We start from the raw sequence: 12953 nt of genomic DNA on the forward strand, positions 1-12953 counted from the left end.
CCTGAACGTTTCACCAGCCCTTCCTCCTCACTTGTTACTGCATTTCCGAATTTCAAGTCACCTTCAAACTTTGAACTATGCCCTGAACATACAAGTCCAGGTACTTAACATACATTCATATACATTCAAGAAAGCAGTAGTCTGAACGCCAACTCCTGGGGGCCATCACTGTATCATTCCCTCCAGTCTGAAAAATCACCGCTTGCCTTCTTACCTGTTTGCATGATAGATGTCCAAAGGAGATTGGTCCTTCTCCTTTGCCATTCTCATTATATCGAGCACTGCCATACCAAGACATTCCTCTTGTGTTTCATGTGTAACTGGTATTTTTACCCATCCATTAATAAAGTCATCACGCCACTGTGAAAGAAAAGCTACAATTAGATACTCACTCTTCATTCCTTCATCAGACTTTAATGCACCAAGAACATGTCCATGCCTCTCCTTTGACCTCCAGTTGGCATCTCCTCTTATCGGATGGCAGAGGGGCATGCAGACTTCCATCCTAGCACTGTAGCACAATGCACTTATGTTCCTTTATTTATTTCTCCGTAAATGCCATTGATAACTTTCATCTATTATGCGTGGCTTTTACCACATAAAATCTGTATAAATTAATCCTGATACATTTTTAATACAGCTTAATAATTGAAACAGAAACTCAAGGAACATGTTTCAGGGTAAATACTGCAATCCCAATAGGTTTGCCAACTGTGATTAAATTCATTCCTAGAGGTTTCATCATATGACCTGCCCCCAGCCATTCATCCGCCAACACATCCATCCTTGTGACGCACTGCCTTCCTACACCAATTGGAAAGCAAAAAGACTCATCAGTTAGATGATGCTTGATTGTCTGCCAAACAGCCTTTCCCCCACCCCCACCATTTTCAATATTTTTCTATCTGGTATAGAGAAAAGCTCAAAGAAAATAATTTAAAACCTTATTTAACGTCCCGATGATATTTCCCATGGGTTGCACAGAGCAGTGCCCTGGAGACTGATCTTCAATTCCTGGAGAATCCAGACCAGTTCTGGAGGGTTGGTAACCCTAAATCCCAGAGAGGACGAATCTCTCAGAGAAGCAGTAACATCAATTCTTTCACCTGAGGCTATGGGTAGGAATTTCGGGCCCAGCTGAGGTTGGGAACAGGGCCCAAAAATAATGGCATGGGCCATGTACCAACTCTGTCACCCTGTTTCCAGTGTCAGACATTTTGCCCAAGGCAGGTTCAGGGCAGCCAATTAGGTTTGTTAAGAGCTTTGTTAAAGGGAAGTAGTGGAGGATGACTCAGATTTTCCAGTTGGCATACAGTTTCCGAGGCAACGGAGGGCAGCTCACCTGTCCGGAAGTCGTCAGTCAGCGGCAGGCCAGAGGGCCTGCACTCCAAGCACGGCCTACAGGTTCTCCCTGCCGGCCTGGGTGAGAGTGCAGCCAAAGGCCACCTTGTAGAGGGCTCTCACCGGGTAACTGTCATTGAGAAAGGGTTTACATTTTCATAATGAAAATAAGGTTTGCTATGTATCTGTTCCTCTTAACTAAAAAAAGTGACTCACAAATTAACAACAGAAATTTTTGTATTTTTTAAATCAAACTGTTTAAAAATTAACTGAAAGAGCACCTTCTTGTTAATCCACTCTCTCAGTTCCTTACCTTTACTGCAGCCAGGTATTCGTCTGAAGCTGGAAGGACTCCAATTGGCCCTCCAGCCTTGAGAACCCAGCCTCTGTCCTAACTGAACAAGGTACTTGTCTCCACGTCAATTAAAGGAGCAACCAGGTCAAAATTCCAAGCAGTGACCGTTTTCCTTGAAGGCGAGGTGCGGGGGAAAGGGGGTGGGGGTTATTGGTGGTGGGCAAGGAAACAGTTGCGCCTCTTGTTTCCTGCCCCCAAATTGAAAGTTCAGCCTCATAAGTCTCCACTGGGGGCATGGATTTTAAAAAGTAATCCTTTTAATACTTGCTACGTTCTCTAAAATGAAGCTTCAATACCTTCTTCAGTCATTTCTCCAGCTATCCGTCAATATTGTCAATATTGGGTGGGGAAGTGTACCTGAAGCAAAATACGCCATTCCAGCTGCATACTGCTGTGTACTCAGTCATATTCCAGCCTGGGCAAGAGGCATCGGGGGGCCAGGAGAGCATTGTGGGCCAAGGAACAAGAGATTGGGAACTGAGTAGAGAGATAAAGGGGAGCTGGAGGTCAATGTTCTTGGGATTGGGATGCCAATTGCGGTAAAAAAGTGGGCGATGTTTACAGTTGTTCTCCCCAGAGGCCAAATCAAGCTTGCAGCATGGATTTCAACCAGGTATTAGTTCTCATACATATATATGCAACTGTTGAAAATCTGCTTCTGGTGTGGTTAAAAGGATGATTCTTGTTTAGTGTTACCAAATACAGTGCGGTACACTCTTCAGGTCAAGTGTGTTGCTATGATGCTGTGGTTAATGGTTACAGCTTGGAAGGTCCCTCCAATGGGGCTGCAGGCCAGTTAAGGATGGAGCAACCCTTTCCCAGCACCAGCCTGAGCAGGGAAACCTGCCAGGCTGTTGGCTTGGCATAGGCCTGTCCCACTGCTGGTTAAATGCTGGCGATGGCAGGATGAGGCCCCTAAATGGGCACAAATTGCCCATTTAAAGGTCCAAATTGGCTCACGGGTGTACGGACCGCCCAATGCCACCTGTATAATTGTTGGGGGGGTGGTGGGGGCAGATAGGTGGCAGGCAGGCCATCTGCTAGATTGATTGCCGGCCCCCACCCTTCAAACCCAGCAATGGGGGAGCTTTAAACCCAACCCATTATCACGGACTGAGAAGATGGGTTCAGTAACTTTCATTATGCAAAGGGTTATTGAAAAATTATTGGATAAATAATTGAAGTAGAGGGAGAGATATGACTATAAGGACAGCGTGAAAAAATGGAATTAGTTTTGAATTGCTTCAACAAAGAGACAGCACGGACACAATGAGCCGAATCTTTGCTGCAAATTCCTGTTGTTAATTTGTGAGTCACTAGTTTTTTAGTTAAGAGAAACAGCTACATAGAAATCTTATTTTCATTATGAAAATTTATACCCTTGTCTTAATGATAGTTACTCATCAGTGTATAGCAATATGTTAAGATTTCCCTGACCGTAAACCAAGTAGCTCCAAAGCTACATTGACCTTTCAACCTGGGCATTGTCCATCTCCATGACAGGATAGGTAGGATTTCTACTGATGTAAAAAGTTCCCATTTCTACGGCGTAATATGAATTTATTAATTTAGTCAACGGTCATTACTTCTTTATTAGCATCACTTAGCAGGACAAATATACAACTCAAATTAAGGGCTCAACACAAAGATTTATCTCATTATACAGTTAAAACATCTATGGGCTGTGTATAAATAACAAATCACCAGTGGCTTCATGTATATCAATGCAGTAAATCTAAGCTCCAACACCTCTCTTGTAATTAGGAATGCTATTAATGTGAAAATTACTGGCTGAAAGCATGTCACAAATTGTACCTGAGCAAAAAGGTACGTCATTATAGTATCATCGATAAAAGGGCTCTCTGCACCCTTGGTAACGCCATAGCGGTAGGCTCTATTATTTCCAGGACTATACCAATGTGGAAAGTAGAATCTGTGGAGATAATATGAAAAGGATTACTTTTGCAGTTCGATTAAATTCTCAGTCAAATTAATCTATAGACTGTCAAATAAATCTAACTACATACAACACCCCTCAGCACAAAAGATGGCCAGTAACATGTGGTGGAGCATTCCCACATAAGAATGAGACTAGAGAAGCAGCACTCTCATTCTAAAGATTCACTGGCAAGATCCATTTTTACAGAAAGCAGTGAGATATGGAGCTGCGGTATAATTTGATTAACACGGTATGAATGGGTTTGTACTAGTTAACTGGCACTTCAGTTGCTGAAAAACCCATCTAGGAAGAATCTGAGGTTCCATTTCACACACTGTCCCGTTACACTATCTCACAATTTAACTGTCTTACCACCTGCATTTTGAAATTCATGGCAGGATTTTGCTGTTGATATGGGGGCAGGAATGGAGGTGGGCAAGCGCAGAATTTGTCAATGCTGGCCGGCCTGCCAGTTCCCCATCATAGTCCCGACCCTCGGCCATTTTCCATAAGCGGTGAGTCGCTTGTTAACTCAATTAACAGGCCAATTAAGGCCACTTATCAGTGGCAATCCAGGAGGCCCATGCCTGAAGATCACTTTGAAGACTGCCTCGCACCCCTCCTCCCATCCCTACAACAGCCACTATACTTACTTGGCTACAATTTTAAAAGCTGGAGTTCAATATGGAGCTTGTGCTCTCTACACTACTGCTGTGCAAAACAGACAACATTTGGTCAAGATTGAAAGACCAAACAAATTTTCATTTATCTAGCACTTTTCATGTCCTTAGCATCTGACCAAGCAATCTACAACCAATTAAATGCTTTGAAGTGCATCACTGTTGTGATGAGGGCAAAATCAGCAAATTTGCACAAATGGGAATGTAATAAATGACCAGGTGATCTACTTTAGTGGGGTTGGTCGAGGGATAAATGTTGTTCAAAACACTGGGAGAACTCCACTGCTCTGCTTCGAATAATGCCTTGGGATCTTTTACGCCCGCCTGAGAAGACAGACAAAGCCTCATTTTAACATCTCACCTGAAAGGGGTTTCCACTCGAATGTGCTAGTTTTTTTGGTGCAATTTGCCTGATATCAGTGCAACTGATACTAATTAAAGAATCTTGCTTCAGACACCATGACGTAGGCTTGGTAGTTTTCAGTATATTAACAGCAAATCTTTAACAACCCATAACTATATACCTATATACAATAGAGTAGAGGGTACAGGTATGGAGCTGACTCCCTCCTAGGTTTTTGCACATCTTTGTCCATCTCTAGGCTGACTTTGGCTCTGGGTCATGTGCTTCCTTACATCACTGTGTGGGCAGTACTGTGCTCAGTCATTTAAAATTGGGCTACTCATAGGTGATAGGTTGACACGGTAGCCAGAAAATTCCTGGCTATGTCATAATCCTGACCTAGCAATGTTATGGCAGGCAGCCTGTTAAGAGGCTTCTTCCACATTCGGTGTCCTATTAAGGATTGTGGGCAGGTTCCTGAGGTGAGAGGCCCAGTCAGAGGGCCCCTGCAACTGACAGCCCCACTGGGAGAGTTGGGCGTTGCTAAGGCAAAAAGGCAAGGACGCCACAACATGGAGGCACTTACAGACACCTTCTGTAAAAGAGAATAAAGAAGCCGATAGCTGGTAGGGCCATCATTGGGGAGGAGGAACTGTCAGCACCTTCCGAAAATGGCCCCTAAGTTGGTCTTAAATTGGCTGCACGTCTTTGTGGAGCGAGCTGCCGACTTTGTTCCAAGCCATTCCCTGAGAATTTTCCCCAGCAATGCCAAAATGTCAGGGAACCATCCCGACATGGCCTCCCCTATTCTCCTACCCCTTCCCCCCACCCACCCACCCCAAACCCATTTCTACAAGGCTGGGAAAATGTCCTCCTAGGATTTAAAATGCTTATTTTTTGTCTTGTGATAAGTTAGTTTCTGCTGTATTCATCAAATTTTACTAAGCTATCAATCTTAAATACATCAAGGATTTTTTTTTAAAAAGCAAAACTTTTTCTTTAATTACCTTTTAAACACTGCCCAATTGTGCTGGCTGAGGGCAAATTTTGCATTTGGCGATATGCAAATGAGTTTAAATGCAAAATCCGGTTTTGGGGGGTGGGTGGGGGGGGTGGGGGGGGAGAGTGGAAGGGGAACTGCACTTTCAAATTGGGAACAATTTTGGGTGCAACTTGTGCCAGAATGGCCAATTCTGCCCAAAGTGGAAACCCTCCAATCTCCAATATTGCAGCACTCCTTCAGTTCCGCACTGTAGTGTCAGCCTAGATGAATATGCTAGCATCTCTGTTAGACAACATACGGGCACAAAAATTAGAGTGTTCCTATTGAGTCTAGCCGAGACCCAAAGATACGCTGTTCTAAGTTGAAGTGTATTTGATACCAAGGTGCTTCAAACTCAAAGTTGTTTAATTTTGTGGAGAGAGAAACAGATTTAACATTTCAGGTGTTTACAACCAATTGAAGAGGTTGTTTCATTTTCTGTTTTTATTTCCGATTTCCAGCATCTGCAGTATTTTGCTTTCGGATGTTTAATTTTGCCTTAGCATTCCATGTACTGCGCCTTTGCTCAAGGGATTGGTGCCACTGTCTTCAAAGCGATTATAAATACATTGCTTTCACTTGTCTTTCTCTCTGTCAAAGTCATCCAGGCATTGTGAGCAAGTATGACTCTCACATTCTACATATAAAGCAGACAACAAAACGAAAAGTATAACTGGTTCATGCAAAGGAACTTGTATGCCACGACAGTTTTCAAGGTAGTTTCCTGAAAGAAGTATTCAGCTCTTGTTGGCAAATTCCAGTTCGCTTTGGGTTGTGCTCTTTCAGATTTTTCCCAATATAATTTTGCTTCAATGTATTATTTCTCCTGTATCCAAATCGAGACAGAATGTTTAACCTGCATGCGGTTGCCTGATGATGTGCTATTTTCTGTTGACTGATGTCAAAGGAGAAATAGTGGGCATCTTGTGTTTAAAATCCTGGAACACTCACCCTGACAACACTCTTAGGGTGGGATTTTCTGCTCCGTGGACTAGGTGTGACGCTGGGCAGCAAAAGCAGCGTTTTTCCCACCAGCTGCAATGGCGGGTTTTCACTCCCTATTGTACGCTTCTCAACTCATTAAATGTGCATCAACAGGGAACATGTCGTATTGTGGGCAGGCAGCTTGTCATTCCCTCGCCCCGCTGTGACCTAAGTGGATCATCGCAGTGGGCGCCACATTTAAACTGCATCCCCACACAGCCTTCTCAATGTCTGCAGCGCAGGACTGCTGCAACAGAGAGATGGCCCCCAAAGGGAAGGTGATTTCAACCCTCAAGTTTAGTAACGTGTCGCCAGGTCACCTTGCTGATGTCGTTGAGGATTGCCGGCAGGTGCTCTCCCCCGTGTTAGCAGGAGGAGGTCCAAAAACCTCTCAAACTGTGGCTTGGGAGGTGGTGGCCAGGACAGTGAGCATCAACTCAGGCCACAACAGATCAGCCGTCCAGTGCAGGAAGAGGATGAATGATCTCATCCGTTCCACCAAGTCAACCATCTCATCACTCTCAACTCATACTCTCACAAGCAGGATGAATCTCTATAGGGATCTCTCACACTGTCAGCTCAAGGGACATCAACACACACTCTCTCGCACACAACTTTAAATTTCCATCTGGGCCCATATCCTGTGTAGCTCACATATTCATCCTGTGCACTGCTCCACCTAGCCCCCACACAAGCCAGGCATCCTAATCATCTGCCTTGGCAAGCATCCTGATTTGACCCTCATCATTTGTCTTATTGTAGGTGAGCTTGTCCTGCAGAAAAAGGGAGAGGTCCCAGACTGGTGGTGGGACGCCTGAGCTCAAGGCCCTCATTCTCTATGAGGACCATGCTGTTGAGCAGGCTGGAGAGGACCAGGACCGTGCCTGCAGTGACAATGAGGTCGGTGCAGACCCAAGTGAGGACCATTCACCAGCTTCTCCTTCAGGCAGCAACACTGAATGCATTGTTTTGCTTTGGAGTCTGCTGCCCTGCACTAATTGTCTCTACTCTCTTTAATAGGCACCACAGGCAAATGCCCCAGGGACACTGGGAGCCAGACTCTCATCTCCAGTTCTGAGGACACCTTGGATGAGAATCCAAACGACATGCTACTGGAAAATCTGTCACAACGCTCACCCATATCCTCGACCAGTGCAGACACACATACCTTGGTGTGACCTAGATCTAGAGCAGGCTTGGTGTCACAATCTGGTGAGCACATCACACATTCTGGTTCACAGAAGATGGAGGCAGGCCAATTCATGGTCAGCGACACTTGGAAGACTGCTGGAGGCAAGGATTCCGCTAAGTCTCAGTCAGGTGAAGAGCCTGTGTACTTGTTCGGAACTCAAATGTTGGAGCTGCAGCAACAATCACGGGAATATCAGGCAGGGTTGTCAGATGCATTCCGCAGATTGCAACATATAATGGAGGAGTCTGTCCACATTCAGTCTGAGGTCATTACGTTGTTGGCACGCTAGTGCACTGAGGTGAATACTGGTAGGACGGCGGCCGCCATGGAGAACTTAGTCCAGGAGTTGCATTCCCCCGCTGTAGGCATTGGAGGCGTCCAGAAGTGGCTACACTAGAGGGGGCCAGGGCAACTCAAACTCATTCCAGGTGCCCCTTCTCCTCAAGGAGTCAGCCAGAGGCCCTCAGGCATCCATAGGGATGAGGACCAGTAGCTGGGCACCCAGGGGCCATTCACTATTTGCCCATGACCCCATCAACTACAGCTCTACAGACCGAGGAGGGTGCATCTGTTGGGTCCCACAACAGGACACCCAAAGCAGGCCAGGGCCCTCTAGGTCTCAGCCCTCCTGAGGACGCCTGCCAAAGTTATCACAAACAATAGGGCATAGCAGTCAGCTGGCTGCCTCCACCTCCGCTGTAAATGTTGGGGTGCACTAAGACTTAGTGGTAGGGTTAGGAAGGTCAAGAAATACTAAGAGCACAATGGTTGCATGGGTGTTCTCCAGATGTACATAATTTCCAACAACGTAAATAGAATTGTACCCATTCCATATCTCCTCTTGTGTTTGCCTCCTCTGTATGCTGAGCTGGGTAGTGATCAATCAGGTCTCGCACCATGTTCCCTCCCCCACTTATTGCAGATGCCGCATCATGTGGCTTAGGTCGATGTGTGCCGCCATTTCGTAACAGAGTGTGTGGGTTCTCAGCTCATTCCTGATGTAAAGTACACTTGTGCAAGGCATCTCTTAGGCATGCTTTGCTGGTTCTAGTGTGTTCATTCCTGGCTGCGTAAGATGGAGGCTCATGTAGTTCCCCGACTCACCTGCACTGTGGAAAGGTAAAGGTGTATTGTTGAAGGGGAGATATAGATGTGCATGGAGACAGGTATTCTTCCTTCATCTCCATGAACTCTCTGTCAGCCGTGAGGGAGTTCAATCTATTAGCCAACACTGGGAGCTCCTGCGTGCTCATGTCTGCCGTCATCGTTGTCAACTCCATGAGCGAAAATCTGTACAGCTCCAAGGTATTAGCGCATACCTTCCTACCTCAACATTCCTGAGATCTGACCCCTTGCCGACACATTTTTGTCCTGGCACTCAAAGCTACTGCATTTACCATTAGCGGCTTTGGAGTTATCTGCATTGTACCCACAAGGCAATTGTGGACATGTAGGGATGCAGAGCTGGGCCATAAGTTCAGGTATCCGTCCCCTCACCTAAATCACCAACGAGCTCTGCGATGCTAATTTCAAATGGTGATAGAGTCACAGAGTTATACAGCATAGAAACAGGCATTTCGGCCCATTGTGTCTGTGCCGGCCATCAAGCATCTATTCTAATCCCATTTTTCAGCACTTGGCCCATAGCCCTGTATGCTATGGCGTTTCAAGTGCTCATCTAAGTACTTCTTAAATTTTGTGAGGGTTCCTGCCTCTACCACCCCCTCAGGCAGTGTGTTCCAGATTCCAACCACCCTCTGGGTGAAAAAGTTTTTCCTCAAATCCCCTCTAAACCTCCTGCTCCTTACCTTAAATCTATGCCCCCTGGTTATTGACCTCTGCTAAGGGGAAAAGTTTCTTCCTATCTATGCCCCTCATAATTTTGTATACCTCTATCAGGTCCCCCCTCCGCCTTCTCTGCTCTAAGGAAAACAACCCTAGCCGATCCAATCTCTCTTCATAGCTGAAACGCTCCAGCCCAGGCAACAACCTAGTGAATCTCCTCTGCATCCTCCCCAGTGCAATCACATCCTTTCTATAGTGTGGCAACCAGAACTGTACACAGTACTCCAGCTGTGGCCTAACTGGTGTTTTATACAGGTCCAACATAACCTCCCTGCTCTTATATCCTAGGCCTCAGCTAATAAAGGCAAGTATCCCATATGCCTTCTGAACCATCTTAGACATGTCCCTCTGATCCCCTGGACTGCCTAGCGTACTACCATTCATTGTGTATTCCCTTGCCATGTTAGTCCTCCCCAAATGCATTACCTCACACTTCTCAGGATTAAATTCCATTTTCCACTGCTCTGCCTATCTTACCAGTTCATCTATATCGTCCTGTAATCTAAGGCTTTCCTCCTCACTATTTACGCCACCATCAATTTTCATGTCATCTGCGAAGTTACCGATCATACCTCCTATGTTCACGTCTAAATCATTAATGTACACTACAAACAACAAGGATCCCAGCACCAATCCCTGCGGTACACCGCTTGTCACAGGCTTCCAATCACAAAAACAACCATCGACCATCACCCTCTGCCTCCTGCCACTAAGCCAAATTTGGATCCAATTTACCAAATTGCCCAGGATCCCATAGGCTCTTACCTTCTTGACCATTCTCCCATGCGGGACCTTGTCAAAAGCCTCACTTACTGAAGTCCATGTAGACTAAATCAACTGCACTACCCTCATCTACACAACTAGTCACTTTCTCAAAAAATTCAATCAAATTTGTTAGGCATGATCTCCCCCTGACAAAGCCATGCTGACTATTCCTGATTAATCCCTGCCTCTCCAAGTGGAGATAATCCTGTCCCTCAGAATTTTATAAGCAAAAACTACAGATGTTGGAAATCTGCAATAAAAACATAAAATTCTGGAAAAACACTGCAGGTCTGGCAGCATCTGTGGAGAGAGAAACAGAGTTAACGTTTGAAGTCTGTATGAGTCTTCTTTCAGGGCTAAAGAGGTGGTGATGTGTTAGGGTCACTTGAACAATTGAGTCTGATCTCGATGCGCATTTGTTAGCTAGATGGGAGAACAATGCTGAGGGTGGAAATGGGCTAGGAGCAAGGATGGAATGCAGCTGATGTGTGATCTTTATTATCAAAGATGCTGAACCTTGAGGGCTCCATGGTCTGTCTGCATTTTTGGACTAGCTAGGCCATCAGGAGAAAATGATCGTGTTGAAGAGGAAGCATGTTCCTGTGTTGCAGGCAGGTGTCTGAAGATGGTCCTCATGAGCTCCTCCATACCCAGTGAAAGGTCAGGCTGACTGCTGCTCCGAATGCCTCACTGAGAATGCTGGATGTCGATGTTATGAGGATTGAAGTAACTCTGAGGACTGATTAAAATGCATGAGCACTTAGAGAACATCTTTGGCTGGCTTGGCCCAAATCTCACCTCACATTTTCACCATTGAAGTCACATACAAAAAGTGTTGTCCCATAGCTGGAGATTGCTCTCCTTGAGGCACCTCGTCAGACTGAAGGCATACAGTCACGAGCACAATGAGGACTGTATTCCAACTCCTGCCTCTTGTAGGCTGCTGTAGCGACTGGGACGCTGGGGAGGTGCTTGAAGATGCTGCGCCATCTGATGTGTGATGCTGGATGGCCCTCCTGTAGTTAGTACCACATTTCAGCATGCTCCCGAGAGTTCATCATTCTTCATCCTTCAAAGGATGAGGACCTGGTGACCCCAATGTGTAAGATTGAAATGGATGGTTGAAATGAGAAGGATAGCAACGCCAGTGGTAATGTGGGCCCAGCATAGAGGCCAGTGACCCGAGACAATAATCACTGCATCTTGTCATCATCCTGGAATCTGGTGGCTATTAGTGCCTGGTGTACAAGCCTGCCTCATCTGGCCTGTGCTACGGACTCTTCCCCTGCAGCTTCAGCTTCCCCTCCCTTATCGCCCTCAGCCCTCTCGATGTCCTCATCTTCAGAGGAGACGTGCAGCTCCTCCATCTCATCATCTGGCAGGTCCTCCCTCCTGTTGCAGTGCCAGGTTTTGCAGGGCACAGTAAACCATGGTGATCCATGGGACCGTCTGGGGAGTGTACTGGAGTGCGCCGCCAGAACTGTGGAGTCATCGGAATTGCATCTTCAATATCCCAATGGTGCGCTCTACTAATGTTTGTGTGGCAGCATGAGCATCATTGATATTTGCCTGAGGGGCATCATCAGCCACATATTTTGCCAGTAGCCTTCGTTGCCAGGGAGCCGACCCTGGATGTGGTGTGGGCCCTCGAAGATGTCTGGAATCTGCAATTTACTCAAGATGTTGGAGTCGTGGCAGCTTCCTGGTATCTTGCACATACCTGCATGACGTGTTTCTTGTGTTTGCAGACCCGCTGTACATTGAGCGAATGTATTGCATTGGCTCTAGCCAGGGAGTTCTTAAAGGCACGAGAGCAGTCGATAGCGCCCTGCACCTGTGGGAATCCTGAAACAGCAGCAAATCCCAGTGCTGGCACTGCCTGGCTAGCTTGGTCCCTAGCAAGGTGCATGTGAAGAGGGCATCCATCACCTCCTGTATGCACTTGTGAGCGGAAGCTTGAGCGATGCTGCAAAGGTCCCCAGTGGAGCCTTGGAAGGAGCTACTCGCATAGAAATTAAGAGATGTGGTGACTTCCAGAGCCACTGGCAATGGATGTCCTAACAGTCCCAGCAGCATCAACTCCTGGAAATTGTGGAAGATGTGACCCACCAGATCCCTGGATGTGCAGAGGCGTCGATGACACTGATTTTCGCTCATCTGAAGGACTGACATGCGTCTTCTATATACCCTCAATCTTGCAAGCAACCTACACTCAGCAGATCTGTGAGTTTCATCCTCTGGGTCTAGAGGGGGCCCTGCTGCCCCTTGCTCATCAGAGTGATGAACCTCCGTTTGCCAAGCCTGACATCAACTTCGCACTTTTCTCCACCTTTCCCCCTGCCTGCATGCGATGATGAAGGCAACGTTAAATGCACTATTCACCTTCCTCACATTCTCCTCTCTGCTGGAATATTGTAAAAAAACTACATGTGAGCGTCAACCTCCAAAGTCTTTCTTCCTGTCAGTG

General features: G+C 46.3%; 1 protein-coding gene across 8 annotated transcripts in view; it reads right to left on the reverse strand.

The window, feature by feature from the left end:
* The window catches only part of LOC144674097 (tyrosine-protein kinase JAK2-like), a 230731-nt gene that overhangs the window by 38169 nt on the left and 179609 nt on the right, over window positions 1-12953 (reverse strand). For all 8 annotated transcript variants that reach the window (XM_078535606.1, XM_078535607.1, XM_078535608.1 and 5 more), the window contains 2 exons: window positions 3512-3629; window positions 215-360 (listed from right to left, as the gene is read on the reverse strand). In XM_078535606.1, coding sequence (XP_078391732.1) covers window positions 215-360; window positions 3512-3629 — 264 coding nt within the window. The remainder of the gene's footprint in view (window positions 1-214; window positions 361-3511; window positions 3630-12953) is intronic.

Source organism: Cetorhinus maximus, unplaced genomic scaffold, assembly GCF_964194155.1.
Source record: "Cetorhinus maximus unplaced genomic scaffold, sCetMax3.hap1.1 HAP1_SCAFFOLD_553, whole genome shotgun sequence".
Lineage (NCBI taxonomy): Eukaryota > Metazoa > Chordata > Chondrichthyes > Lamniformes > Cetorhinidae > Cetorhinus > Cetorhinus maximus.